This window comes from Penicillium cinerascens (genome assembly GCF_028974065.1).
Source record: "Penicillium cinerascens strain IBT 15544 chromosome Unknown scaffold_4_segment0_segment1, whole genome shotgun sequence".
In the NCBI taxonomy this organism is placed as follows: domain Eukaryota; kingdom Fungi; phylum Ascomycota; class Eurotiomycetes; order Eurotiales; family Aspergillaceae; genus Penicillium; species Penicillium cinerascens.
The window spans coordinates 3,997,279-4,023,901 of record NW_026695298.1 but is presented as its reverse complement, the minus strand read 5'-3'; the positions used below and the strand labels follow the sequence as shown (position 1 = coordinate 4,023,901).

At 52.3% G+C, this 26,623-nt stretch overlaps 10 protein-coding genes across 10 annotated transcripts; 7 read left to right on the top strand and 3 right to left on the bottom strand.

The window, feature by feature from the left end:
* Positions 1–84: 84 nt before the first annotated feature.
* Positions 85–4,517, top strand: N7498_010648 (putative RSC complex subunit (Sth1); the record flags this gene model as incomplete). Its single annotated transcript, XM_058457704.1, has 4 exons — positions 85–168; positions 273–444; positions 518–4,242; positions 4,299–4,517. The coding sequence occupies 4 exons, from the start codon at positions 85–87 to the stop codon at positions 4,515–4,517; spliced, it is 4,200 nt and encodes a 1,399-aa protein (XP_058304603.1).
* A 1,080-nt stretch (positions 4,518–5,597) lies between these two features.
* On the top strand, positions 5,598–6,506 carry N7498_010647 (uncharacterized protein; the record flags this gene model as incomplete). Its single annotated transcript, XM_058457703.1, has 3 exons — positions 5,598–5,637; positions 5,691–6,103; positions 6,162–6,506. 3 exons carry the CDS (start codon positions 5,598–5,600, stop codon positions 6,504–6,506), a joined length of 798 nt encoding a protein of 265 aa, XP_058304602.1.
* A 374-nt stretch (positions 6,507–6,880) lies between these two features.
* N7498_010646 (sterol esterase) lies at positions 6,881–8,565 on the bottom strand (the record flags this gene model as incomplete). The annotated part of the gene is made up of 3 exons (XM_058457702.1): positions 6,881–8,331; positions 8,390–8,469; positions 8,531–8,565. The coding sequence occupies 3 exons, from the start codon at positions 8,563–8,565 to the stop codon at positions 6,881–6,883; spliced, it is 1,566 nt and encodes a 521-aa protein (XP_058304601.1).
* A 249-nt stretch (positions 8,566–8,814) lies between these two features.
* N7498_010645 (PET191 family protein) lies at positions 8,815–9,351 on the top strand (the record flags this gene model as incomplete). The annotated part of the gene is made up of 3 exons (XM_058457701.1): positions 8,815–8,839; positions 8,934–9,075; positions 9,165–9,351. 3 exons carry the CDS (start codon positions 8,815–8,817, stop codon positions 9,349–9,351), a joined length of 354 nt encoding a protein of 117 aa, XP_058304600.1.
* Positions 9,352–9,661: 310 nt separating this feature from the next.
* N7498_010644 (dolichyl-diphosphooligosaccharide-protein glycotransferase) lies at positions 9,662–11,206 on the bottom strand (the record flags this gene model as incomplete). Its single annotated transcript, XM_058457700.1, has 4 exons — positions 9,662–10,081; positions 10,144–10,850; positions 10,904–11,014; positions 11,065–11,206. The coding sequence occupies 4 exons, from the start codon at positions 11,204–11,206 to the stop codon at positions 9,662–9,664; spliced, it is 1,380 nt and encodes a 459-aa protein (XP_058304599.1).
* A 355-nt stretch (positions 11,207–11,561) lies between these two features.
* On the top strand, positions 11,562–11,882 carry N7498_010643 (NADH:ubiquinone oxidoreductase subunit NDUFA3; the record flags this gene model as incomplete). The annotated part of the gene is made up of 2 exons (XM_058457699.1): positions 11,562–11,745; positions 11,836–11,882. 2 exons carry the CDS (start codon positions 11,562–11,564, stop codon positions 11,880–11,882), a joined length of 231 nt encoding a protein of 76 aa, XP_058304598.1.
* Positions 11,883–13,491: 1,609 nt separating this feature from the next.
* Positions 13,492–14,454, bottom strand: N7498_010642 (putative transcription factor RfeG; the record flags this gene model as incomplete). The annotated part of the gene is made up of 3 exons (XM_058457698.1): positions 14,321–14,454; positions 14,215–14,259; positions 13,492–14,139 (listed from the first exon to the last, which is right to left on the bottom strand). Exons 1-3 carry the CDS (start codon positions 14,438–14,440, stop codon positions 13,492–13,494), a joined length of 813 nt encoding a protein of 270 aa, XP_058304597.1. The 5' UTR covers positions 14,441–14,454.
* A 1,725-nt stretch (positions 14,455–16,179) lies between these two features.
* N7498_010641 (DNA-directed DNA polymerase eta) lies at positions 16,180–18,027 on the top strand (the record flags this gene model as incomplete). Its single annotated transcript, XM_058457697.1, has 1 exon — positions 16,180–18,027. The coding sequence occupies one exon, from the start codon at positions 16,180–16,182 to the stop codon at positions 18,025–18,027; it is 1,848 nt and encodes a 615-aa protein (XP_058304596.1).
* Positions 18,028–19,363: 1,336 nt separating this feature from the next.
* Positions 19,364–21,819, top strand: N7498_010640 (uncharacterized protein; the record flags this gene model as incomplete). The annotated part of the gene is made up of 4 exons (XM_058457696.1): positions 19,364–20,777; positions 20,828–20,909; positions 20,960–21,566; positions 21,622–21,819. 4 exons carry the CDS (start codon positions 19,364–19,366, stop codon positions 21,817–21,819), a joined length of 2,301 nt encoding a protein of 766 aa, XP_058304595.1.
* Positions 21,820–24,458: 2,639 nt separating this feature from the next.
* On the top strand, positions 24,459–25,720 carry N7498_010639 (WSC domain-containing protein; the record flags this gene model as incomplete). The annotated part of the gene is made up of 5 exons (XM_058457695.1): positions 24,459–24,564; positions 24,626–24,918; positions 25,043–25,096; positions 25,156–25,647; positions 25,703–25,720. 5 exons carry the CDS (start codon positions 24,459–24,461, stop codon positions 25,718–25,720), a joined length of 963 nt encoding a protein of 320 aa, XP_058304594.1.
* Between the last annotated feature and the right edge of the window lie 903 nt (positions 25,721–26,623).

The following is a 26,623-nucleotide window of genomic DNA, read 5'->3' as shown; positions in this document are numbered from 1 at the left end:
TCCAGATCTGCTTCGGTGCCAGTCGCATTGTGCTCCCACCGCGTACCTGATTCACATATGAATTAAGGAAATACGTGTCTCATCATGACCTCGTTGCAGTCAGCGCCAAACATGGCGCGACCGAACCAGGTGCCGATGAACATGAGCAAGGTCAAGGAGAAGCTGCAAGTAAGTAATCCGCTTCACTCCCACCACTACATCCATTGTGTCCTACCACCTTGCCTCACCTTCGTTCTTTTATCATCGAGTGTGACATCTAACAACCTCGATAGAGATATCAGCATCTGAAGAATAACAATGTCGCGCACGACGACCCCGAGTTCTTGGAGCTCCAAAACTTCGTCAGGAAGTTCCAGGAGTTCCAGGAATTTTCGAAGAACAAGGCCATGTCTCAGCAACAGATGAACGGTGCTGGCGCAAACGGTGTCCCCAATGGCGCTCATGGTAAGCCCCATTCCAACTCATTCTATCCTGCCAAATTGCCGCCTGTGACTCGCAACTAACCTGTCTTCTCTAGGCCGCACTGCCTCTGCCTCTTCTGCCGCCGGTGCGCCCCAAAGAGCACCCTCCGCCCCTGGCCAGTCTCAGACCCCAGTTGGAAAGGGACCTATTGCCGGAAATGGACGCTTCACGCAGGAGCAGGTCAGCATCTTCAGAGACCAGGTCACGGCGTTCCGGACCCTGGCTCGAAACCAACCTCTTCCGGCGGAGCTTCTCGAAAAGCTCTTTGCCGACAAAAAGGCAAAGGCTCTTACCCCCACACAGAATGTCTCTTCAGCAGAGAAAGTTGTCGATGACGCCAACAAGAAAGCAGCTGGAGAGGCTGTGGACCTTTCTGACAGTACCATTCCGGGTAAGGAGTGGTACGACAATGCTAAGCTGCCCGATTTCCTGCACAAGCCCATCACCTATGGGACTCAGCCTTACCGCATTTCGAAACGATTCCCGGCCTTCGCCCCTGCCATCGGCGTGGACATGCAAAAGATTCGACAGGACGGCGAAAGAATCTTGTACAACCGAATCACCTCTCGGATAAATGAGCTGGAGCAGCTCTCGGCCAACGTGGGCGCTTGGGATACCAGCAAGAGCGATGTGCCTACTGGCGACGACTCGACGAAGCTCTCCATTCTTCTGGAGCTCCGCAAGCTGCGCCTGTGGCAAAAGCAACAGCGCCTTCGCCAGCAACTCCGCAACGAGGAGTTATCATATAGCGATCTTCAGGCGCGACCCAACCACGCGCACCACCGTCGCATGAAGAGACCTTCCTTGCGGGAGGCACGAATTACCGAGAAGCTCGAGAAGCAGCAACGAGATGCTCGTGAGACAAGAGAGAAGAAGAAGCAGTGGGATCAGTTACAAGCTATCATCAACCACGGCGCCGAACTTGCAAACGCCACGATTCAGAACCGCACTCGCTCACAGAAACTGGGTCGCATGATGCTCCAACACCATCAGCACATGGAGCGCGAAGAGCAGCGACGCGTGGAGCGCACTGCCAAGCAGCGTCTGCAGGCTCTGAAGGCCAACGACGAGGAGACCTACATGAAGCTCCTGGGTCAGGCCAAGGATTCTCGTATCTCACACTTGCTCAAGCAGACCGACAAGTTCTTGAAGGAGCTTGCTGCATCCGTCAAGAGGCAACAGCGTAACCAGGCAGAGCGCTATGGCGATGATGATGACCTTGAAGAGGATGATGAAGAGCTCGCTGACAGCGAGGAGGATGAGGAGGAGCAACAATCCTCTGGCAAGAAGAAGGTTGACTATTATGCCGTTGCCCATCGCGTGAAAGAGGAGGTCAACGAGCAGCCTACTATCCTTGTTGGTGGTACTCTGAAGGAATATCAGATGAAGGGTCTGCAGTGGATGATTTCGCTTTACAACAACAACCTGAACGGTATCTTGGCAGATGAGATGGGTCTCGGCAAGACGATCCAGACCATCAGTTTGATCACCTACATCATCGAAAAGAAGCGGAACAACGGGCCGTTCTTGGTTATCGTGCCTTTGAGTACGCTGACCAACTGGAACATTGAATTCGACAAGTGGGCTCCGACGGTCAGCAAGGTCGTCTACAAGGGCCCTCCCAATGCACGCAAGCAGCAGCAACAGCAGATCCGCTGGGGCAACTTCCAGGTTCTTCTGACGACCTACGAGTACATTATCAAGGATCGGCCCATTCTCAGCAAGGTGAAGTGGACGCACATGATTATCGATGAAGGTCACCGTATGAAGAACAGCAACTCCAAGCTGAGCAGCACGCTGTCGCAGTACTACGTCAGCCGTTATCGTTTGATTCTGACTGGTACCCCTCTGCAAAACAACCTGCCTGAGTTGTGGGCGCTTCTCAACTTTGTTTTGCCGAACATCTTCAAGTCCGTGAAATCCTTCGACGAGTGGTTTAACACTCCGTTCGCCAACACAGGTGGCCAAGACCGTATGGACCTGAGCGAAGAAGAACAGTTGCTTGTCATTCGTCGTCTGCATAAGGTTCTTCGGCCTTTCCTGCTTCGTCGTCTCAAGAAGGACGTCGAAAAGGATCTGCCCGACAAGCAGGAGCGTGTCATCAAGTGTCGTTTCTCTGCTCTACAGACCAAGCTTTACAAACAACTTGTCACCCACAACAAGATGGCTGTCAGTGACGGCAAGGGTGGTAAGACCGGCATGCGCGGTCTCAGCAACATGCTAATGCAGCTGCGCAAGCTTTGCAACCATCCTTTCGTTTTCGAGCCTGTGGAAGACCAAATGAACCCCAGTCGCATGAGCAACGATCTGCTGTGGCGAACTGCTGGAAAATTCGAACTGCTTGATCGGATTTTGCCCAAGTTCCGTGCTACCGGCCACAGAGTCTTGATGTTCTTCCAGATGACACAGATCATGAACATCATGGAGGATTTCCTTCGCATGCGAGGCCTCAAGTACCTTCGTCTGGACGGTTCCACCAAGTCTGATGATCGATCGGACCTTCTGAAGCTCTTCAACGAACCTGGTTCCGACTATTTCTGCTTCTTGCTTTCCACTCGTGCTGGTGGTCTGGGTCTGAACCTGCAGACTGCTGATACCGTCATCATTTACGATTCCGACTGGAATCCTCACCAGGATCTTCAGGCTCAGGATCGTGCCCATCGTATCGGTCAGAAGAACGAGGTTCGCATTTTGCGACTGATCAGCTCCAATTCGGTTGAAGAGAAGATTCTGGAACGTGCGCAGTTCAAGCTTGACATGGACGGCAAGGTTATCCAGGCCGGAAAGTTCGATAACAAGTCCACCAACGAAGAGCGAGATGCGCTGCTGCGGACCCTTTTGGATACCGCAGAGGCTGCAGATCAAATCGGCGAGCAGGATGAAATGGACGATGACGATCTGAACGAAATCATGGCTCGATCCGAGGATGAGATCATTACGTTCCAAAATATCGACAAGGAGCGACAGCTGACCTCGGAATATGGCCCTGGTAAACGCTTTCCTCGACTGATGTGCGAGGAGGAGCTGCCGGATATCTACATGCAGGAAGACAACCCTGTTACTGAGGAAGTCGAGGCCGAGATTATGGGTCGTGGAGCTCGTGAACGCAAGGTTGCGCGGTACGACGACGGTCTGTCCGAGAGGCAATTCTTGGAAGCTCTGGACGACAGCGATGACGATGCTCCCACCCTAGACGAGGTCATTGAGCGAAATGCACGCCGCGCCGCTGACAAGGCAACCAGAAAAGAGGCCCGAAAGAGCGGCAAGCTGGACATCGAGGCTTCACCTGAGCTGTCTCTTGACGAGGAGGAGACTCCCCAGCGTAAGAAACGTCGTCGCGTCCCCGCTCCCAAGCGCAAAGCCGAGGAAGTCGTCGAGGAGACCCCTCAACCCAAGCGCAAACGCGGCCGCCAGCCCAAGATTCCGGACACTCTCAGCGGCGCTGATCGTGCCAACCTGAACCGCATCATGACCAGCGTTGTCCAGTCGCTGAAGGAAATGGAGCAGGAGATCCAGGGCGAATCCTCCGACAGCGATGAAGGCCCGCTCGTGCGTGCCATCATCGATCCGTTCATGAAGCCGCCCCCGCGCTCGCAGTATCCCGACTACTACATGATCATCAAGAACCCCATCGCGATCGATACCATCGAGAAGAAGATCAAGCGTGATGATTACCAGAGCCTGAAAGAATTCCGGGACGACATCCACCTGCTCTGCCAGAATGCCAGAACTTACAACGAGGACGGCAGTCTCTTGTACCAGGACGCCAACGATATCGAGGTATGTTTTCCCCCTGGTCTCTGCGGCATTTGATCTTGATTCTAACTCATAATTAGGCCAAGTGTGTTTCCGAGTTGAAGAGGCTGACCGAGGACCACCCGGAGTTCGCCAACTTTGACGAACCTGGTTCTGTCATGGGCGACGGCCAGTCGACCGGCGCTGACACGCCTATGACTGCCGGTACCCCAGGACAGCCGAAGCTGAAGCTCAAGTTTAACAACAACAATTTTGATGCCCTGTCCATGAACGGAACCGACTTCGGTGACGAGGATTAAGCCATTCCGAACCCAACTTTGCAATGCTGAATTAGTCTGATGTCCGCTTGAATTCATGTGTACCCGAAAATGTGTGCTTTCTACAGTTTGGGAAAAGGCGTTCCCCGTGATTAACCGGCTTGGGCCACCCTGGAAGGGAAATGACATGTGAGGAGGGCGCTTTATTTTTTTCTTTTGATGAGCGATTTATTTCTCGGAGCGCTGTCTGCAGACGGCCCTGATATGTGTTTAGTATGTACGTTACAATTAAGAACTGGATTCAAATACACCGAGTCGATATTTAACATTCCATTCTACTTGCAACCCTTGGAACGGACTTTTTGAAGCCCCAGATGCAGCTGATCCCCGGGGGGCTAGAGTTCAATGCCCTTAACATGAGAACTCGTTTTGTTAAACATGTAAACGAAATTTCATTCCCCGTTGGCAAGCTTTTCACTTTACATAACCTGACACTTTCCATCTATCAACTTTTCAAGTTCAAAACCGAACTCTAGAGGCTTCTAAGGTTAAGCCTACGACAATTACGGCAGTAACGCTGGTTTCTTCACGTCCCGCTGCGTCCTTATTGTTGGTGGATAGCCTGTGTTCTCAGGAGGTTGCGCATCTTGCAACTTCAACTCTGACGGACAGAACTGTTCCTTCCGGAAGGCTAAACACTTGCCCGAATGGGTCCTCGTGCCACTGCGCGAGCAAAAGCCTAATCAGCCGCTGGTGGACTTGGATATTTTTCAAGGTATTTTTCTTGGTGTGTCAGGAAACACGGGCTTTTTGTCGAATTGTCGGCTAGAGGTGCTCTCGTGTGGATAGCTATAGTTATAATATAAGGTTCACTTCTGCCCTCACTAACTCGCTACTAACCTCAGCTAAAAAGAAAAGGAAATATGGTGCATAGAGTGACTCGACCTACGCGAGACAGACCTCTCAGGTCGATGCAAGCGGGGAGGCCAGTGCGTGCAGTTGGCGACTAATAAATGCGACACCGCGAGACGCAGCTGGCTCTCACCGATTGTTCTCGGTGTGGGAGGCGCACCTCTCAATACGAACCTCTCTCCGTCTCTCATGAACACACACTATTCAATCATGTCTGAGAACAAGAACCTAGCCGGCAAAGTCGCAGTCAGTACGCTTCCACCTATTTCCCCCGCATCTATAGATCTACATTAACACGTCCAGTCACGGGCTCCAGCCGCGGCATCGGCGCTGCAATCGGCCTGAAGTTCGCCTCACAAGGTGCCAACATCGCCATAAACTATGTCTCCACAGCCTCCGCCCCAGCCGCAGAGTCCGTGGCCGAACAAATCCGAGGTCACGGCGTGCGAGCCATAACCATCCAAGCCAACGTCTCGCAAGAGAATGAGGTAAAGACCATGTTCGAGACCGTGATGCGCGAGTTCGGACGCCTGGACATTGTAGTGAGCAACTCGGGCATCGAACACTTTGGAAGTCTGGAGAAGGACACGGGCGATGACATTGACCGTATCTTCGCGGTCAATGTCAAGGGGCAGTATTTCGTTGCTCAACAGGCGTTTAAGCATATGAGCGAGTACGGGCGTGTTATGCTGACCTCGTCCATTTCTGCCGTTCGGGTGTGTATATACCTTCCAAGGTTTCTATGTTTGAAGGAGCTGACCGCTGATGATATAGGGTGTTCCGCACCATTCAATCTACGCGGCGTCCAAGTCAGCAATTATCGGCATGACCAAGTGTCTGGCTGTGGACTTTGGCGCTCGTCAAATCACCGTCAACTGCATTGCCGCTGGAGGTGTCAAGACGGATATGTACACCGAGATGGCGGCCAAGTACATCCCCGGAGGCGAGAATCTGACACCCAAGCAGATCGACGAGTGCATGTCCAAGTGGTCGCCATTGGGTCGACCCGGACTTCCGGAGGATGTTTCGGGTGTTGCGAGCTTGATTGCTAGTCGGGACTCGCAGTGGTTGACGGGGCAGACGTTCCATGTTTCTGGTGGTGCGCATATGGCTTCTTAGGGCTGGATTTGCTACCTGCCTACCTGCATAGGCAGGAGAGCCTAGCTAGTCGGTTATATCGGAGACCTCGGAACATCCGCTGAATCTACTTGTTCTCTGAGCAGTTACAAATTCGTATAAACTTGCATTCCTCCAAAAGCAGATCATAGAGTTTCCGAAAATCTCTACCCCGTTATTGGAAACCATGAGGTCTACAGCAATACTTTTGAAACCGGACTCGACTAAAGCCAGGCAACTAGAACAGGAACCGAGCAAGAAAGATTCATAAGGGTTAGATATTTGGTATACGTATTCTTTGATAGATTCTAAGGAAAGTCGGATTCGGGTTAATAACGGTCTTGTATCGGGTTTCAATCAAAAACAATCAAAGGCTTTCATGTACGGTGTGGGGTATGAACGACAAAAACGAGAGTTATATACAATGGGAAGAGTTTCCTAATGATCAAGACATCCCATAAACCCCCTTTAGTCGGCAGGAAATGATGCGACCGCAGCGCCGATGTATTAGAAGCACGCCCGTCAAGAAGATACTTCCCATCCAGTTTGTTATCTACAGGATCATCCTCAGGAGGGACTGCACCGTTTGCGCTGTGAGTTTCCAGCGCATCGAAGACATGACCGAATACCTGGCGGTGGACGTCTGACGCCCACAGGAAGTCAAGGTGCTCGTATGTGGCAATTGGTTTGGCAACGGTTCCGCGGGGTAGGCGTTGCAACAAGACGTTGATGTCGACGAGGCTGTCGCTGTCGCCGTATAGAAGCACGACGGGGGTCTTGATGTTGCGGGTTGGGTATTTGACGGGCTTGTAGAAGCGCTCACTAGCGACGACGCTGAACGGGGCATGGATTTCGTCGTCAAAGAATTGGAAATTCTTGTTGCGGATAATCTGGAACCAATGCACGACGGATTTGGTGCTCGTGAATGAATACAGGTGCATGTAGGCGGCGAGCTTTTGTGTCCGAGTGATGTTGCGGCACTTCCAGTTGAATAACATGGAGAGCATCGTGTCGATAATGCGGACGAAAATTGGTGGGTATACGATTGTTTGCCACATTGTTGTCGACGAGAGGATGCTTCGTCGACCGAATAGCAGGAAGAGGAAATCTGGCGAAGCTTTCATGAGGGAGTCGACAATGCGGTTCCGAAGGCCTGAGGGGGCCATTGCAGGCGCCAGTGCGACGAAGACATCGACCTTCCGGTTTAACAGAGGGTGAATTGCGAGAGTGGCAAATGCCTGTGCAGTACCCTGCGAGAAACCAATGTATGAGAGCGAAGGCTGGGCCGTCACGTTGAGGATATACTCGATGCTGTTGGGAATATCGTGAAAGGCGAACTGGTCCATTGAGAAGTCCCAGAACTCATTTGAGCCCGGGGAGAAGTAGACAGACTTCTTGGAGTACTTGTTGCCACGATTATTGCCCAGCCACACGTCGTAGCCCTTCTCTACCAACTGGAATGGGAGACATCGTTGCTCGTCTGTCAAGGCGACCCACACCTCACTGGACATGAGTAGACCGTGGTGGAGGTAGACCACCTTCTTGCGGATACTGTCGGAGCCGTGATTGACGCGTGTTTTCTCTTCGCCCTTCCGATATGCCAAACGGTGCAGGCCAAGTAGGTATCCATCGGCGGTTTGTACGATGTGCTCCTCCGCTTCGTAGCCAAAGAGAGCGCACATGTCAACAAAATCCGAGGCTTCAGCTATAGATCCAGCCAAGACTTCTTCTTTAGTGCGCTTGTCTTTCTTGACCTGCGCCTCGAGTGGGAGGATCTTGTTGAAAAGTGCCTTGGATTGTTCATAGCAGAATCGTATGATCGGCGTGGCTGCATGCAGGTCAGTAGTCGGCCTCCAAGCTCAAACGCGGAGCGAGAGTCAACTCACGTAGACAGAAAGTGATGAGATGAATAACGGTCTCAAGTAGGACAAGAACTAGGGACGCGAAGAGTGCCAGATACTCGAACCTGGAGTTGAATGTCAGTCGCCACGGGCATTCAGGTACCAGATACTCGGCCAGTGACGTACCATAAGAGCCTCCCAAGAAAGGGTACGCGCGCCATGATGAGAAATCACACCAGTAATGCATACAACTGCATCAACTTCGTCTCTATAGAAAGAATGGTGGAACAAAACGAGGAAGAAAGAAAAGAGTTGGAAACGACTTGAACGCACGACGTCATGTGCATGTGAAATCCTGCTTACTCATCCGGGGTTATCCAATCACCGGATGTTGAGATCGGCCGATTTTGCGACTCTTCCGATCGGAATCTGGAGACGAGTCTTATATTCGGACTCTCCACGAGCTCGCCATGCCCAGCTCATGCAATGATATCCGTGAGTATACAGCTGGCGGTGCCACAGTCCCTGCACCCGCGTCCGCCGCAATTGGCATCGCATCAGGTGAGCTAACCGCATGTCCACCCACCAGGAGAGGCGCTGGCCCAGTGCCTGCAGGAGTCGGACTGTATTATGGTCCAGCGTCATACGCCGCGCGAATGTCTCGCCTCGCCGCTAGCCGAGGAGTTGCCCATGAAGTGTCAGCAGTTGCGGAAAGGGTTCAGCGAGTGCAAGTGAGTGGATCACGAACGTGACACCGAATTCGGAGAAACGGGCCCAACACCGGAGAGTTATGGCTAACGTGAGAATTGGAATAACCTAGGCGCGGCATGATCGATATGCGCAAGCGGTTCCGTGGCAACCGTCCCATTGCGGTGTCTAAGGAGTTGGAGGGCGGCAAGTCACCTTCGGGCGAGCAGCTTTATGCTGGCCAACAGGCCTTCCAGTCCGTCAAGGAAATCAGTGGCGATGAGGTACAAATGGATCCCGAGAAGACCCGTGGTCTGTAAGGCTATGTTCAGGATGCTGTCGGAGTTGCGAAAACGCACTGCAGAGCCGAGAATACCGTGCAGTTGTTATGTATTATCAAAGCGTGAGGATATTCTGATTCATGCTGGCATGGTCCGGAGTTATCTTGTTTATTTTCCACATTTGGATGTCAGTGCCATCTCCCATCTCAGATAGACACCAAATGTACAACACGCATGGGCAATATTGGACTGCTCAACGAACCGACTTATCGACTTTGCTTGATTTCTAGAAACTATAGGCATCGGAAAATAATCCACATCATCATTGGCAATATAGTTGAATACAGATCTACTGCGTCTTCTTGGTCTTGTCAGCCACGGGGGCCGAGTACAACCACACGACAACAAACGCCAGGAAGCCTCCAATCACCGACCACAGACCGGCGATCCAGACCCAGCCGCCGCTGATGGCCCAACTGCGCGGGTACTCGTCATGCGCAAAGTGGCGCACCGTCACCTCGTGCTTCTCCTCGACGTTGGTGAGGAATGGCCGCTTGTAGTTGACGCGGAACGAGAAGATGCCGTGCTGGTCAGGCGTGACAAACTTGGTGCTGTACACGGTGCTGGTCTCCGTGCGGCTGGTCGGCTCAAGGTTCAGGCGGTGGAAGGGGGAGAGCATGGTGAATTCCAGCTGAAGCTCATCCTCGGCGGGGAGCTCGAAGGGCACCCACTTGTCGTAGGAGTATTCAGACATCTCGATGCTGAAGAACTATTCCAAGAAAGAACGGTTAGTTTGAAAACAACGAAAGTTTCATAATAGGGTGCACGTACGGTCTCGTTCTTGATCCGGTAGATCTTAGGGTTCAGGTCATGAAGAGCAACTTCGCCGTCGGTGGCCAAGTGGTGCTTGATCTCTCCAACCTTCAGGACACCGGTCTCCTTGAAAGTCCAAGCAGTCAATTGCTTAGCGAACTCCCGGTTGACAGTGGTGGTCTTCTTGCCGCCGGGTGCCTTAACGGAGGCGGAGAACCACTTGTCCTCCAGAGCCTCAACGGAGCCAAGGACAGTGAAGCGGGCAGAGTTGCGAGCTTGCATGGCCGAGACAATGTTCAACTGGGAGCCAGTCGCCTCGATATCCTCAGCCGCCGGCACTTCCTCCTTGGGGTTGTACGCGTACGCAGTGTTCGGAGCCCGCAGGACCGGTGCGATGAGAGGACTGTCACTGCCCAGGGTCTGAGGAGCAACTCGGGGCAGGGCCAGGACACCCTCGCCATCGAAGAAGGCCTTGACATCGGGACGCAGCGAGGCGGGCCGCTGGAGGAGGAGGACATCGTGTTTCTCGGCCGCCGAGACGGTATCATAGTTGAAGTGGTCAATGACGACGGCGGAGCGGTCATTCGAGAGGTGAATGTCGGCTTCAAGGAGGAGGGAGCTGATAGCGCTGGAGGTTGCGGACTTGCCCGAGAGAGCGAGGAGGATGTTGCCGTCCTTGTTCAAGAAGTCCAGAATGTGCTTGGGTGTCAAGTTGGGGCCGAGTCCTATGCCATTGGGTCAATTGACAGCTCCAAATATCAGAATATAGGATGCCCACCTTTGGACTTGGGGGGTAGGATCAGGAGGTGGTCGTAAGCTCGTTCGCCATGTTCGAAGAGGGACAGCTTGTCGCTCTTGGGTGATTCGAAAGACACATCGTACCCTCGGCCTACAACTGCTGTTAGCGAAGTCCATGACCATTTAAGGACATCCAATTACCTTCCAAATCGGACCACAAGGTCGAGAAAGAGCTCTTTTCTGTGGAGTCGTCCAAGACCACCAGCAGGCGGCTTCCGGAGCTACTCAGAGCGTTTACTGCCGCTAAAAAGCAGCAGAGAAGGAACGCAAGGCACCACCGCATCTTGGAAGAGATCCGCGCAGCGGAGCAAATGCCGGAAAAACGGAAGTAAGAAAGAAAAAAGGGTGGTGGAGGGGGGAAAGAAGAGTCGAGTATAGATAGAAAGGGCGACGTGTTAGATGGGCGATGCCAAGACCCGACGCTGGGACCTGCGGCATCTCCGAACTTCGACTTCACTTCTTCCCCACGGCCTCCCGATTTTGACTGTCTCCCCTCACCAACCCTATCTACCAAGCACCGGGTGGTATCTGCTACTCCCAATTCGTAACGTCTCGAATTGCGATCCATTATATCTCGGTTGTTAGATCCGCCTCTCAAAAATCTTCGCTTGAACCGTCGTCCGACTCTACCGTTCGTCATGTCTACCCCTCAATTCTGGTCCACTCCCCTCCGCTACTTGCGCTGGGCTTCCCACGAGAAGCCGGCAATCTTTTGGTCCCTCGTCATCGGCTCCATGGGCCCCGTCGCCCTGGTCGGCCTTCCCCCGATCCGCCGCGCTCTCGGTGACGTCGACCCGGAGCCTATCCCCATGTCCTATCCCAGTAAGGCGACCATAGCCCCTTCAAACCAAGTTTGAGTTACGAGACTGTTATTTGAAACTGTGAGGCTAACCATGATACCAACGCGCACAGTTCCGAGCGGTCCGCGGAAGATCCCTCGGGGCTACGAGGACCAATAAAAGGGACGCAAAAAGAACGAAAGTTGAGCCGTGGAGGATACTAGAGCCATGCTGGGTACATTTGGTCCAGACGAAACGGAAATTTGGCCCATGGGAGGAGAAGGGCTGTTTAGCGATGCCTCATGCAGCACTAGGGTCCTGGGCAATGTCGTCCGTTGACCATTGACTCAAGCGACCCTGTCTGTCATTGTTTTCCCGAAAAGAGGCGCTTTGATACCAACCTTGTTTGTACTGCGATCTCGGGATAGTCGGATATTGAGATCGTTGTGCCGCTGTATGTACTATGTTTTGAGAAGATCATCTATCCGACTCCGAGTCGATTTCCTGTGTTCAAACTATTGGATTCTGTGCTGCGAGATATTGCCGCTATTGTGGTTTCTTGGTAGGTGGAGTATTCATGAGCAAGCACATCATTGGGTAGAGAAATGCCACGAGTGAAATACCCCATGCTTGATATGACGGTTAAGATGCTGCTCCGACTGACTTGGGCGAGGAAGCTCGATGTGAGCATTCTTTGCGAAGTCTACATATTATTTAACATTACTTCAGCTTTGCTAAGACCAAATTTTCCCAAAAATATTACTATTGAACTTGAAATGATTGGACAGAAATCTCGGGAGCATTTGTGCCTCCCTGTAACCACTGCGATTAAGACTCCCAGTGTGCGAGCTCCTCTTATTCTCGTAGCTAGTCTACAGTACTGTTCTTTGTTGAAATATGTAAATATATGGCACCCAGACAAGGTCTAGGAAGAAGAAAGATAAAATGAATGGGAGAAATGGGTTCGATTATGTTTGTAGAACGGTAGAAGTCAAAACGGGAACCACAGAGCAGAAAAACGCCGTAAATGCTCATATCTACATGTAGGTTCATCAGCATCGCTTTATGAAAGCAGTCTTTCCCGATACCCCACGAGGCCGAAGCCCCCAAAAAGCAAACATGAAAAGCACAAGTCCCGTGTCCCACCAAGGACAGGTCCAAAGAGATGAAAAGCAGCCACTGCTAAAAGAGACACAAAATCCGGTACACCGTCAAACAACCCTGCGAGGAAACATGGAACCCAATGGTGGATATCCGGAAGTCATTAAAGCAGGAAACGAAAGCTAAAAAAAATCCAAGAATGCCACCTTTTCGAAACTGACGCACAATGCTCCTACTACTAACCGGCCGGCTGCACGATAGCACAGGATAATCAAAAGAGGAAGCCTTTTCTCCCTGGAACCATGCTCGAGTCACTGTGCTGTGGCTGGGTATCAAATGGGATTCCAGAACCTTGGCATGAGATGGGGTAGAAATGGATGTCCAGCTCTGGTGGAAACTCTTTTTCAACTGGCGGATCTCCTGATCGGGAATTTTCCTGGACTGGGGAGGTTTTCTGGTTGGAAATCATGAATGCATAGTCGGACATAGAGGAAAGCGGAGCAGAGTCCAGGAAGATCGGATTCGTAGACATCATTATTTTCCCAGGGTATTTCATCAGTTCAAGGGAAAGCAGGCAATTTTCATCCAGTGGAACCACGGAGAGAAAGAAAGCATGCATACACAAGACAAGGCTCGCTGCAATTCTGTTTTTTTTTATGTGTTTTTTTCTTTTGGCTTTCCTCATTGTCTACCGCCGGCGATGCTGATCGCGCTCTCTGGTGGGTTGCGGCCTACTGCGCTCGTATTCCGGAGTATATCTCGGCTCCATTCCTATCCGGGGATCCGGGGCAGTAGTGGTAGGGTATGCCATCCCGGAAGTCACGGGGGAATAATCCGACTGGTCATCATAGCCTGGTCCAGGGTATCTGGGGGCATTTCGGCCGCCGCCCTCGTAACCATAGCCACCACCAGTGGCGGAGTAGGTATAGGAAGGGGGATGCATGTCGGCGCCCGTCGCAACGGGCTGAGACGGGCCAGAGTAGGATACTTGAGGTGGAGGGTAAGGGGCCTGGCTTGATGTGTAGGGCGAGTGTGTGGATGTGTATGAGGAAGGGTTGTTGTAGGGAGCATTCTGGGATCCGCCGTACGGACTCTGGGAATAGGAATCCATGTATGGCTGTTGTGCCGGAGCGGCACTGAATGTGGCAGGGGATGGCCCCGGCTGTTGGCGAACCTCATGTATGGCAGATGTGGCATAGTTGGCTGAATGATTGTTAGGGGCATGAGATGGGTTGACATCTTGAATGTAACTACCTCTCGGATAGCCTAGGTCAGCCCGTCGCGAGACATCCGCCTCCCAACGGGCAGAGTCAGCCTTCAGATCAGCAATCATCTCCTGTCCAGAAAAAAGTCCATGGTCAGATTCGTTGCTCCCCGCGGTTTCAGTGGTAGATGTCGTGAGTCGACTTACAGATGTGAGATTCCGATAAGCACGGATGAAGAACCCTTGGCGGCCCTGTGATGGTCAGTCAGATTGTCTAGTCGTGAGTTAGGAAGGGAAAAAGGAGGAGACGGACACCATGGTTGCCGGGTCTCACGAGCGCATCGTTCCCCAGATAGCGGCAGATATCTGCTTGGATAACTTCGCGGCTGATTCCATCACCGGGAATAAAGTATTCATTCTGACGGCCTGTCATGATGTGTCCCGAGGAAATATTCCAGAAATCAAGTGGTTCCTCAGGGGCGGGCCCAAACAGAAAATGAAATCCGGACTGAACTGAGAATCCCGGGAGAGAAGACGGCAGGTGAGATGTGTCCGTTATATTGGAAGAAAGTACAGCTTTTCTATGGGGCGACCGGCACGGAAGATCCAAGGTTGACTTGTCACCACTTTAAATGACGAGTATGCGTAGCTTCACTCCAGGGGTTTATTAAGAATCGAAACAACAGTCCACGGGAATACAGCCAGAAATCCAAGAGTCCTTTGGTCGGATAGCAAAAATGGTGTCCAGACAAGTCCAGTGGGAGAAAGTCCGGAAAAATCCTTAGGGGTAGTCCAGGGTAGTTGTCCGGCAATGTATCCTGGGAATATCGAGCAAGAAATCACACCGTGGTCGAGCGACAAGAGACGTTTGAAGGCGGGAGGATCAAGAGGAGAGAGGCCGAGAAGCGATCAGGAGAAGAAAACGCGGACCGAGGGGGGGCTGAGGATCCTCTAGGTGGCCTTTGTTTCTTCTTTCCACGGGGGGAGATGGAGAGATGGAGAGGTGTAGGGGGAGGCAGGGGGGGCAGTGAGAAAAGGTTGAAAGATTGAAGAGATGAGAGGGAAAGGGAAAGAAGAGGAAGAGGAAGAGGGGGGCGAACTCAGGCGGTTGGGCCGTCGTCTTGGGCTGGTGCCACGACTCCCCACTGTGTGAACAAGCATGCACGGTCGAATACGGTTAGAACCTGCAGTGTACCATTCTGCTTGTAGCCGGTCCTGGTTCTTCGTGACTATGACTATAATTATGACCGGATGAGAAGATCGAGATGCATCACTCTCACGATCCTATCGCTACATCGTGCTCGACTATACCTCTTGGGCGTGAAATGATTGCCCCGCCATCCCAGCATGGACTGCTACCTAGTCTGTGCCCTGGACCGCTGCTCGGGCTGGATCCAGAGCGGGCGGGAATTAGTTACATAAAAACTATGCTCTGTATGGCCAGGGTACAGGTACAGTACAGTACTTCGTGTGTCCCTTGAGGCGACAAGGTCGGACAAATCAGGCCTAGAGGAGTCGATCATCAAGTCTCCCACGAGCCAGCCAGGGCCGGTGTGTGGATCAGGGAATCAAGAGACGTTGCCACCGCAAAGCTGGTCTACGCTGGTCCTGGTGGACGTTAGTGCAAGTGCGGAGGTTGGGCAGGAATGCGTGGCTTTGGGCACGCAATGTTCCGAGGCCGCCACTCAGCGTTGTCCGCTCCGATCGAGGATCGCTTTTGTTTGCTAAACGAGCATCACTTTTTAATCCGACGAGATTTGATTTTGGGCCGGAAGATGCCCTCGGGCATACAATGCCATCCAGAGATGAAATCCAGGACTCACGTAGGAGAAAAAGTAAGGCACGAAGCAAAGTAAACAAACACGTCCTGGTTGACACCTGAGGCTCTCACGGGTCTTGAACTAAGCCATTTTGGGGAGATGTATCCAAGGGTCAGATCCACAGATCCCCAGGTCCCTTCAACTCGACGCCTCAGGTTCTTATTGTTACCTCCATGTCGCCATGACGCCATGACGTATCGAGCATGTCCTCTGCAGACCCGGTTACTGCATCCCCCGATGCGGTGAGATGCTCCCGCTATACCCATCGCCAGATTCAGCTTCTGCGCCACGGCTCGACAGCCACCCCACTCCGCGCCATCGCGCATATCGATCTCGATGCCTTCTACGCGCAATGCGAGATGGTGCGACTGGGAACGCCTCGCGACACCCCCTGGCCGTACGTCAGTGGGACTCATTGATCGCCGTCAACTATGCAGCGAGACCGTTTGGCATCTCCCGCATGCTCTCGGCCACCGAGGCCCGAGGAAAGTGTCCTGATATCGTCCTGCAGCATGTCGCGACCTTCAGAGAGGGAGAGGGTGGGCGATGGGCCTACCGAGATGATTCGTTCAGAAACATTAAGACGGACAAGGTCTCGCTAGATCCATACCGCGCTGAATCACGAAAGATCCTCAAGACTATGAAGGATGCGTTGGAGCGATGGTGTACGGATGAGTCGGAACCTGAGCTCTATCCTCTGACCCGGGGGCTCTCCGCCGTTTTAGAGAAAGCAGGTATCGACGAAGTGTTTATTGATCTTTCTCCATTAATATACTGCGTCTTGCTACGGAGGTACCCTGAATTACGGCCAAGCCCGCAGGATGAGAACAAAGATGCCCTTCTCCCTTTCCCTCCTACTACGGCGCTGATGTGGGATCCCGAAGACTGCTTGGTCGAATTAGACAAGGATGCAAGCGAAGAAGATGACCCGGATTGGGATGATATTGTCATGCTGGTGGGTGCGGAGATTGTACGCGCAGTGAGGAATGCCGTATGGGAGAAGCTTCACTATACCTGCTCTGCAGGCCTTGCTCGCAATAAGATGCTCGCGAAGCTGGGCAGTGCATGCAACAAACCCAATCTGCAGACCGTGGTGCGGAACCGTGCGGTGCAGCACTTTCTCGGAGGCTACAAGTTCACCCAGATCCGGATGCTTGGTGGAAAGCTGGGCGACCAAATTACTTCTATCTTCGGTACGGAGCAAGTAAGCGATCTTCTCAATGTTCCCCTCGAACAGCTACGCACGAAATTAGACGATTCCACCGCCTCTTGGCTATACGGTATTATCCGCGGAGATGATCGCACCGAGGTCAATCCCCGGACACAAATCAAATCCATGTTATCTGCGAAATCCTTTCGACCAAGCATCAATTCGATGGGACAGGCTGAGAAATGGCTCCATATCTTTGCAGCTGACATTTACGGGCGTCTTGTAGAGGACGGCGTGCTTGAGAATAGACGCCGTCCTCGAGTGATCACCCTACACCACCGGACGGTTCAATCAAAATCTCGGCAAATGCATATTCCAGCTTCTAACACGATTGACGAGAATCTTCTCTTTGATCTTGCCAAGAATTTACTTCGCCAAGTCGTGGCTGACGGACAGGCCTGGCCTTGCTCGAACCTCTCGTTGAGCGTGAGTAGTTTCGAGGATGGCGTGGGCAAAAATAAGGTCATTGAAGGTTTTTTGCTTCGAGGTGAGCAGGCCAAGTCCTTGAGCTATTCAATTAGACCCCGCGATTCGGAAAGCGCTTCAAGTGAACAGCCTCCCGGGAAGAGGAAGAAAGTTGAGGACAGTGGGATAAAGCGATTTTTCCTTCATTCCCTCGTTGCTAAAGATCCCGGCTTCAATGTTGAAGATCCCGCTGCGTCTGACAATGAAGGCCTCCAGGCACCCCCAGACCAAGATCCGGACTTCGTCAATCCCGAGATCTTGGAGGGTCAAATAGAGGGCGCAGAATATGCGCAATACACTTGTCCTCAATGTTCTAAATCTATCCCTGAGTATGAAAGGGAGGAGCATGATGATTGGCACTTTGCCAAAGACCTGGAAATACAAGACCGGCAGGAAGCGAGAAGTATGCAACAGTCTCGTCCGGCGAATCCGGCCACCTCGAGGAATTCTAATACCCGTGGAAGAGGTGGGCGAGAAGGCAAGGGTAAGCCGGAGAAAGGGCAGATGCGCCTTGCTTTTCAATGAGCAGGTTGCTCTGACGAACCCTTTTGAGTCACCGAGACAAAAAACCCCGGTGTGGCTAGCCTCGAAGGGATTACATAGATGAAATAGCCTATAACGGCCCAAATCTACAAGTGAAAGAAATACAAAGAGAACCTTCCAAGGCGAAAAGATGTACCAGTTGAATGTTGATCTAAGACGCTTCACTCAGCTTCATGTGTTGGCCGTTTAAATTCAAGGAATTCCTCAACTGAATTAAGCTATTCCTTCAAAGATCATCACATCCTTGAGCAAAGGAGAAACAATTTTATCAAAAATCTGTTCCTCGAAGTTATGGCTTTCCCGGCAGATTGTACTCACACCAGACCAGGAAAGACAGCTATCGACAACATTCGCATAGTGCGAGCCACTCTTGAGGTAAACCTCTCTCGTAAGTCCCAGCGCAGTGTTGATCATAGTCCTCTTCTCGTCTTGAGTCTCGCCTCTCAAGGCAAAGAACGTATGAAGAGGTGGGCCGAGCGAAAGCTCCACGAGACTTAGTCCAAGGGATTGTAAAACGGACTCTCTTTTATCAGAACTTGAGATTGTAGACTGTGCGGCGTAGAGAGAGGCCAGGAAAGAAATACGCTATCCAGTGCCTCGGCAATTAGGTGGAAATCGGAGCTATCTCATTGATCCCTGAGCCAGTTCCCATGGAATTGCAGGACAGCACAGGCAATGCTAGCGGCTATGTGTAGCCAGTCACGCCAGCTGAGAATTTGATCTCGATATGGGGACAGGAAGATTACCTTGGATGGGTACTTTGGAGGTCCGACGTCATGTGCTCCAAACAGAGAACATTGTGTGGTTCCACCCAACGGTGGCTCTGCGTTGACCCATGGATGAAGTTACGAGCTTATATTTTCCATCTAAACCTTGCTTCTAAAGATGAGAGTAAACAGACACCGATCCCATCGGTTCATTGCGACTACACTACGTAGCCTGCATGAGTTGTCACGTCCAGAGTGTGACATCAGCGGTGCCGCGAGGGATCATCGGTCATCGGGCTGCTACTGCGCTCAGCCTCTCCAAGACGCTTTTCCTTTTCAGTCCCACTGGGTCCCAATCTCCCCTCGTCACCATCCCTCAGTTTCTTAGCCAGAGCGATTTTCGGGTCGTGCCGAGATAGGCGACGATAGGCGATAATGCGCGACAGCCCCGCCAGACCCTTGACCCGACATCTGTGACAATCCCCTGTTTCGAACACCCGCGAGAGCCTGAAGTTCCTGGGCGACTGTGTAGTGAGCTCGATATCTTCAGTGCCCAATGACTTTAGGGCTCTTGTCCCTGGTTCCACCTCGCTTTACCACCCTTCTTAACCATGTCCCGCCGACCACCCCGCGATTACTACGAGGAAGATGAGTTTGAGATCGAACGTGAACGTGATCGGTACTCTCGGTCTCGCCGGCGAGACCGCGAATTTGAGGAGGAGGATGTCCAATACCGCCGTCGCAGATCAATGCCCCCTGTCGAAGACCTGGAGCGCATGCACATTCGCGAACGCCCGCCCCGCGACTTTATCCGTGAGAGCTATGGCCCGCCGCCAGACCGCGCCCCTGTGCCTATAAGGAGACCGCGAGATGAAATAGACGGACCCTTGCCGGAGCGCGAACGCGAAGAAGCCTACATGCGTCCATCACGTGAAAGGCGCCGACCGCGTGCTCGTGAGGTTGATGAAGAGGAACTTATTATCGACGAACGAGAAGGGCATGGTGGTCGGCGACGACGTCGCTCTGAACGTGATGTTGAAGAAGAAGAAGATCTGGTTGTCCGACACAGAGGACGGCCGTCTCGCGATTATGAGAGCGAAGGTGATTTCAGAACCCGCAACAGGATGGAAGATGAGATGTACGTCCGGCGCTCAGGACCACGACGCAAACCGCGCCCTCGCTCGCGCGAAGAGGAGTTTGAAGAAGTCCGCATTGACGAGAGCAAAATGGATCGTCCTCGACGCAGAGAATCTCGCGAAGAGCCGACATTTGAGCGGCGCGAAGAAATTGATGAAGTTATGATTGACGAAAGAGAACGCGAACGACCCCGCGAGAGACGGTCTCGCAGGGAACCAAATTTCGACAGATACAGAGAAACAGACGAAATTATTGACGACAGAGAACCAGAACGGCTACGAGAAAAAAAGGTTCGAAAGCCGAGAGTAAAAGAAGAATTGGTCATGCAATGGAAAGACAGGCCGTCGCCAGGAGAGCTGGATGAAGAGGAAATTCGGATTCGGGAGACAAGGCGGCCCAAGCGTCGTAGTCCACCGGTTCCGGTGTATGCTCCAGAGCCTCCAGGTGCTTTTCCTTTAGGTGGGAATGCGGACGACATAGAGGAGGAAATCCGCGTCCGCTCGCGCTTTCACCCGAGACCTCACCATCGGGAAGCCGAAGATGATGAGGAGATTGTCATTCGACACGAGGAGAGAGACCGAGATCGCCGACGAAGAAGCGAAGAGGTCGAAGAGATTATTTTGCGGCGAGAGGAAAGAAATCGAGGTCATAGACGAAATGCCGAAGAAGATGAAGAAATCCTCATTCGGCGCGAAGAACGAGATCGAGATCGTCGCCGAGTAAATGAGGATGACGAGGAGCTGATCAAAGAAGACACGGAAGACGAAGTTATCATCCGCAAAGATAAACAACGGTCTCCGCCTCGAGAGCGTTCGCCTTCTGTTGAGCCTATTCGCGCACCTCCGATCCACCAGGATATTATCACACACCATCACCATATTGACCATGGTAAGAACTCCCATGATAATCACAGAGGGAATACGACTAACAAGTGCCAGGATATGAAGCGCCGCGACGAGCTCCCAGTCCCGATGCTGCATCCACAAGGTCTAGTATCGACGAGATCGATTTCCATCACCGGTGAGTATTGCACCAAGGCATTCCACAATCAAACCTGATCCCGTGTATAGTAGTCAAAAAGGCAGCCATAAGTCTGAAGAAGACATTGTCTTCAAACACCGCGACGAAAACGAATCACTGTCGCCCACCAGCGGCCCTTCTCTCGATTTCAACAACCCGTGGGAAGCAGATCGACAATCCACTGCCCCACGCCGCAAGCCCAAATCCACAATCGACGAGGCTGAATCCATCAAATCGACAAAGGCCGAGAGCATCCGCAGCCGCCCGAAACGAAGCCATCCTCGGAAGGTAGACCTCGACGAAGAAACCGAAGAGGAAGAAATAGAGGTCTACGAAGAGCGCTCTGGTCCTCGCTCGAGCACACGTTCCCTGCACAGGGATATCCCCAACGCTGCATCCGAGTGGTCTATGGTCCACACACCGAAAACAGAGGCTCTTGAAATGTCCGGTGCACTGGACGTCGTCGAAGTGGCCCCCAAGGGCGCGATAGACGATGAAATAGACCGCAAAGTCGCAGCCCAAGTAACCAAAGAGAGTCGCGATGAACGCTGGACGGAAATCACCAAAGACCTGGTTGTTCGCGAGGCGATTGAGCGGCTTGGATACGAGTTTGAAGAGACGAGAACGTTTTACTATATCTTCTCGTACCTGGAATCGGTAAGTCAAGTCGGTCTCGAGTCCACTGCCGGCATATACCTAATCTGGCTTACAGGGTGATATTGATGAGATCGTTGAACTGTCCGACGAGATCCGGTCAGCTCGACGGCGACGCATTCGCGAAATGCATCGTGAAAGAGCTATCCCGCCACCTCGGCCTAGGTCGCTCGTGGATAGGATGCCGCCTCGGGCGCGCATGGCTGCAGAGAGGAGAATCAGGGAGCGAGAATGGATTATTGATTCTCGTCGCTGATCAACCGAGCTGCACATTCGAAGATCTTCCTGGGTAGCATTTCTATACTTTCTGATGAATTATGATTCTGAATCTATTGATGGGTTTTTCTCGTGTCACGTTTGAACGGATGTCACGGGCCACGCGCCGTTGGCCTCACATCGTGACTTTCTAAACCGGAAAAATTCCGACTGGTCTACTGGTTTCAGCCCTTTCCGTACTCTTTTGAAGCATTCTTTTTTTGCAGCGAGATACTGCAAAGCGTAGGCAAAGCCTCGACTGGAACCTGACGAATGCTAGAGGTATACGGCTCTAGGGAAGTGCAATTACTCTGCCAATTAACGAAATGAGACACACAAACAAACACAGCCGCTATCTACATAGAACAAAAAGGCCAACCTTCCAAAGCTGGAAGTCCGCTCTAGCTATAGAAACAGAAGCAAATCTAACCGCACGCACGGAGTATACAAAACGTTGACGGATGTTTATTGCCACGACAGCGAATCACATTCGAAGACGGCATAGCCAAGAAGCAGGAGCAAGCCACCAGACGCAGAACCCTGCTCGAGCCCCGTCTGTAAATGTAAGGTCGACGAAGCCTGGCCGCATCGCATCCCCATCGGACTTGGCGAGGCCTAAAATCCCACGGGAAAGGTAACTGACGGGCGATCCTGAGGTAGCGTGGATCCTTCTAGAGATTTTGGTTTGGTCCGAGGCCCAGGATTTTCATTACCTGCTCCCTGCCGCCACCCGCGATATTGTGGGCGTCATGTCTCAGAAATATTGTATTTTGGTGTTTAGATTAATGAGTGGAGAGGGTGGATAACTCAGGTACCGAAAGCCGTCCGGGTGTGGATGAGCCCGGAAAGCATCATTGGCAACCGTGAACACAGCGATCTGGATCTCGGGAAGCTTCGAGATCGAGTACCGCTGGACCCATGTATTGGATCTGATGCACAAGAACGGCAATGCCAATTCGATTCGGTAGGGCAATGTTAAACCTCTGGAAAGTGCGTGTTTCAGACCCAAGGGACTCGATCGAGCGAGCGACGATGTCATCGAAAACAAGTCCACTTGCGGCCGTCCTGGCCAATGTTACATGCGTCCAGTCAGGTATATCCACTCGCAGGATTTTGGTAGGCCGATCACCTACAGTACCCACTACCATCCACTAGTAGAAGCGAAATCCGATATCAGGGGGAGGCAAAAAAGGAGCTCAGGTTGTGCATTGCGCATTGTGCTCGTGAATACACTCAGGGACGGGCAAAGCTTGGGCCGCAGCAGAAAACAGGGAATTGGGGAGACCGGGGATAACGGGACAGGGGGGATCCTATGGGATGCAAGAGCCATCACACACGGGTATTGCTTCCAACAGGAGATCTTTTCCTCCGCGTCTAGGGTTGCTAGTGGCCAATTGATAGCGCAGGTACAGCTGGCCCGGTTGAAATCCCCTCTCGATGACTCCATGGCGCAGGAACTTGCCCGATCGGGGGGGGAGGGGAGGAGTACTCCGTAGTGAAGACCCAATGACGGTGTAATCGTGCGTGGCATGATAGTTAGGTCGATACTCACAGAGTTCATATCTATACGGAGTACTTTGAGTAGTTCGTCTGGTAGTCAGCTCCAGTTCGTGTATAGTCAGCATTATCTGACCCGTTGCCTAGGAAAAAAGGGAAATCTTCAAGTGGCGGAGGACTCTCGTGTGGCTTGTTTTGGCTGCAGCTCTGAGACAGGCCGCTTATCCACACATTACGTATACTGACTATCATCCTACCAGGTCGCTACCCTAACACCTAACACCTAACACACCCCCATGAACACCCCATACTTTTTTCCAAACATCACGGTGTGATCTGGCCATAACGTATGTCTACAATCGAAAACCACGTCCAAGTATGAAGGGCAGCTCGGGAATGTGGTCTCCTGGAATTCGGGGAGAAAGCTTTTGGTCAGCCACGCTGGCCAATGTTACCCATTACGGTGGGGCCGCTGCGCACCAATTTGGTATTCGGTTTACTGTGCGCCGCGTCACTGCGAGTTGTGTAAACATCGCTCTCTTCACCTCTAGTACTGCGAGATCCCACGAACTGTGGTTGCCTCTAGCTAGGTAGATGGCTATCGTCCGTAAACCTTACTATAGATCAATCACTGGAAAGCGCACATGCCGGCGCAGAGAACCACAGGTCAAAACAGCAAGGACGTGCGCAGCAATCAAGTATCCACCGAGCTAGCGGCAATGCCGGGATACTCAACATCCTCCGATAGAAACGTTCACCCCGTGACTCTGTGATTCCCGCCCTTTCTCCTCTCTCCTCTTCCTCACCATCTCCACCACCAACCTCCCCGGCCACCGCACGAGGGAGACGATGCGCTTGTCGTTCTGAGACTTGCGAGGCCTTGAACGTCTGGTGGGGGATTAGCAGGCAAACGCTAACCCGATCGCCCTCCGTACCCTATTCAACACTGCCTGGTCGATATTGAAAACACCGACTCGAATCCCGATTTGCGATTTTTTTTTTTTTTTTCGATCCCAAGCCACCTCAACTGCGACCTTACGTCGAGCCCGTGGACGTGAACGTGCTCGGTGAAATTGGGGGGTTCGCGGATAATAAACACCTGAACCGCTGAGTTTCAAGACACTCGTTGCACTCCAACTCGCCATGCGTCCCACACTTCTCGTCTCGATATTTGCCCTAGTGGCTCGGCCAGTGGCTGCCGGTTTGGCCTTTTGCGCTACTGAGAACACGGGATCCTCCTTTTCGGCTGGTACGTCGACTTGAACCCTTTGATTTTTACACCCGGGTTCGTTATGCTAATGACGCCGCAGTTACCTATACCTACCAGTCCAACGGAGCGTGCGAAGAAACCTGTGCCAAATATGCCCTCGGAGTCTTGCAGGGAAAGAAGTGCTGGTGCTCGAACGTGGCGCCTTCAAGCGACTCGCAGAAAGATATCTCCGACTGTTCGACCGGATGCCCTGGCTACCCGTCTGACAGCTGTGGAAGCGCAGCCAAGGGCGTCTGGGCCTATGTGAAGATCTCAGGCAACTCGATTGCTAGCACCGCCGATGGCAGCGGATCGTCTACCACCACCACCTCCTCCTCCACTACTACTTCATCGGTAAGTTTTCTCAGATTAGTTCCCCTGTCTGCGTGCACGTAGAGTCGATGAACCACCCTTTCCTTTATGGCCGGGTGTATGTTGTGTGCTCTTTCATGGATTGTATCTCATCGTTGAGATATAGGCCACCACCTCCAGTTCATCGACCGATACGACGACCACCATGACCTCCCAAAATGTATCTTCCGGGCGCATACCTCGAATAATATGTTCTTGGAAACTAACGTTTGCCTACAGGCCACCAGTACCGATCCCAGCACCTCGGAAAGCGTCGTCAAGGAGACTACCAACGCTGGCGGCCAGGTCAAGACGATCACCGTTTCAGCGGCTGGTTCAACCTCTGGACTTGACACCTCTGCCGCCAAGTCTGTCGGTCACAGCTCCAGCCTCAGCGGAGGCTCCATTGCTGGAATCGTCATCGGTGTGATTGGAGGTATCGCTCTTGTCGGCGCCCTGATCTTCATGGTCTTCTTCTACCGGAAGCGTGCTCGTTCGGCCAGCCCCGTCCCCAGCCAAGACATGGCCGACAATCGAACCAGCCAGGGCTCCAGCTTTGTGCGGGGTGTCTTCCCCCAGGGCCATGCCCAAGACTTGCCTGGGTCGTCCTCCCTGGGTCGCAAGCACACCTTCACCGATAACCGGATGAAGACCGACATCTACCCCAACGGTCCCCGAGACAGCAGTGTATCGCTTCAGGACAACGAGGACTACTCGCGGCCTGTCCTTCGAGTACGTTCTCAATACTTCTTGGCTATACAAACGATCTATGCTAACAGAAATTCAGGTTACCAACGCTGATTAAATATGATCTAACCGCCATCCATTCTTTCTTCTCACCCACCGCCTCTCAAAAATTTCGGCTTCTCCATTATTTTGTGTGCGATTACCGCCCAAAACAGCTCTGTTAAGATACCCAATTGTCACTTGAATTCTTTCCTTCTATTATCGGTGGCGGCCGGTGCGAATTCCTGCGATCTCACCAGGAAGAAGAAAATAACCCCCGAAGCCGGGACCTCGACTCCGCCATCAGTTCCTTTTCAACAACCTGCGTGTGATGGGCAAGAAAGAGGTGGATACCAGAAGGACACGATCAGCAGAAGCAAAAAGGAAGAAGCCCGGACATGCAAACCGCTGATGGGATTCGCCGTCGAGACGATTTCACGAGCAACCTAACATACATACCTTTACATACATACCGCCGGGGCGATGGCTTCCGGAGAGTATCTATTCGAGTACATACGCCTTCCTCTCCGGGCAGCCATCGACCTAATCTCGATCTCAAGTTCGCTTTTCTTCTTCTTTCATCTCTAATCTCAATCTGCCTCTTGTGTACTATCCAGCCTACTCTCTGATCCTAATTCCACGGTCTTTCTGTTTGGTGGTTTATGTCTTTACCGCCCGGCGTTAACACCTTGATCTTTAGAGAGTGATACATCTACGAATACCAGTCCTTGATCTTGATCTGATTCTACCCCCTGATCGGAGTCGGCTTTGCGTAGCCTGCATACTGATAAAAGTAACCAGTCGGGATTTGACCTGCACACCGCTGTTTCTTGCCCCTTGCAAGGCCATATCCCGTTGCAACGCTTGTGTCGCTTCACTGCAGCCACATGGCCTGATGTGTGGAACTGTTGGTTTCTGTCACGGCGTGAAGACTACACTTTTTTTTTTTTTCTTCCTTTTTTTCTCGGCTGTGTGAATCCTA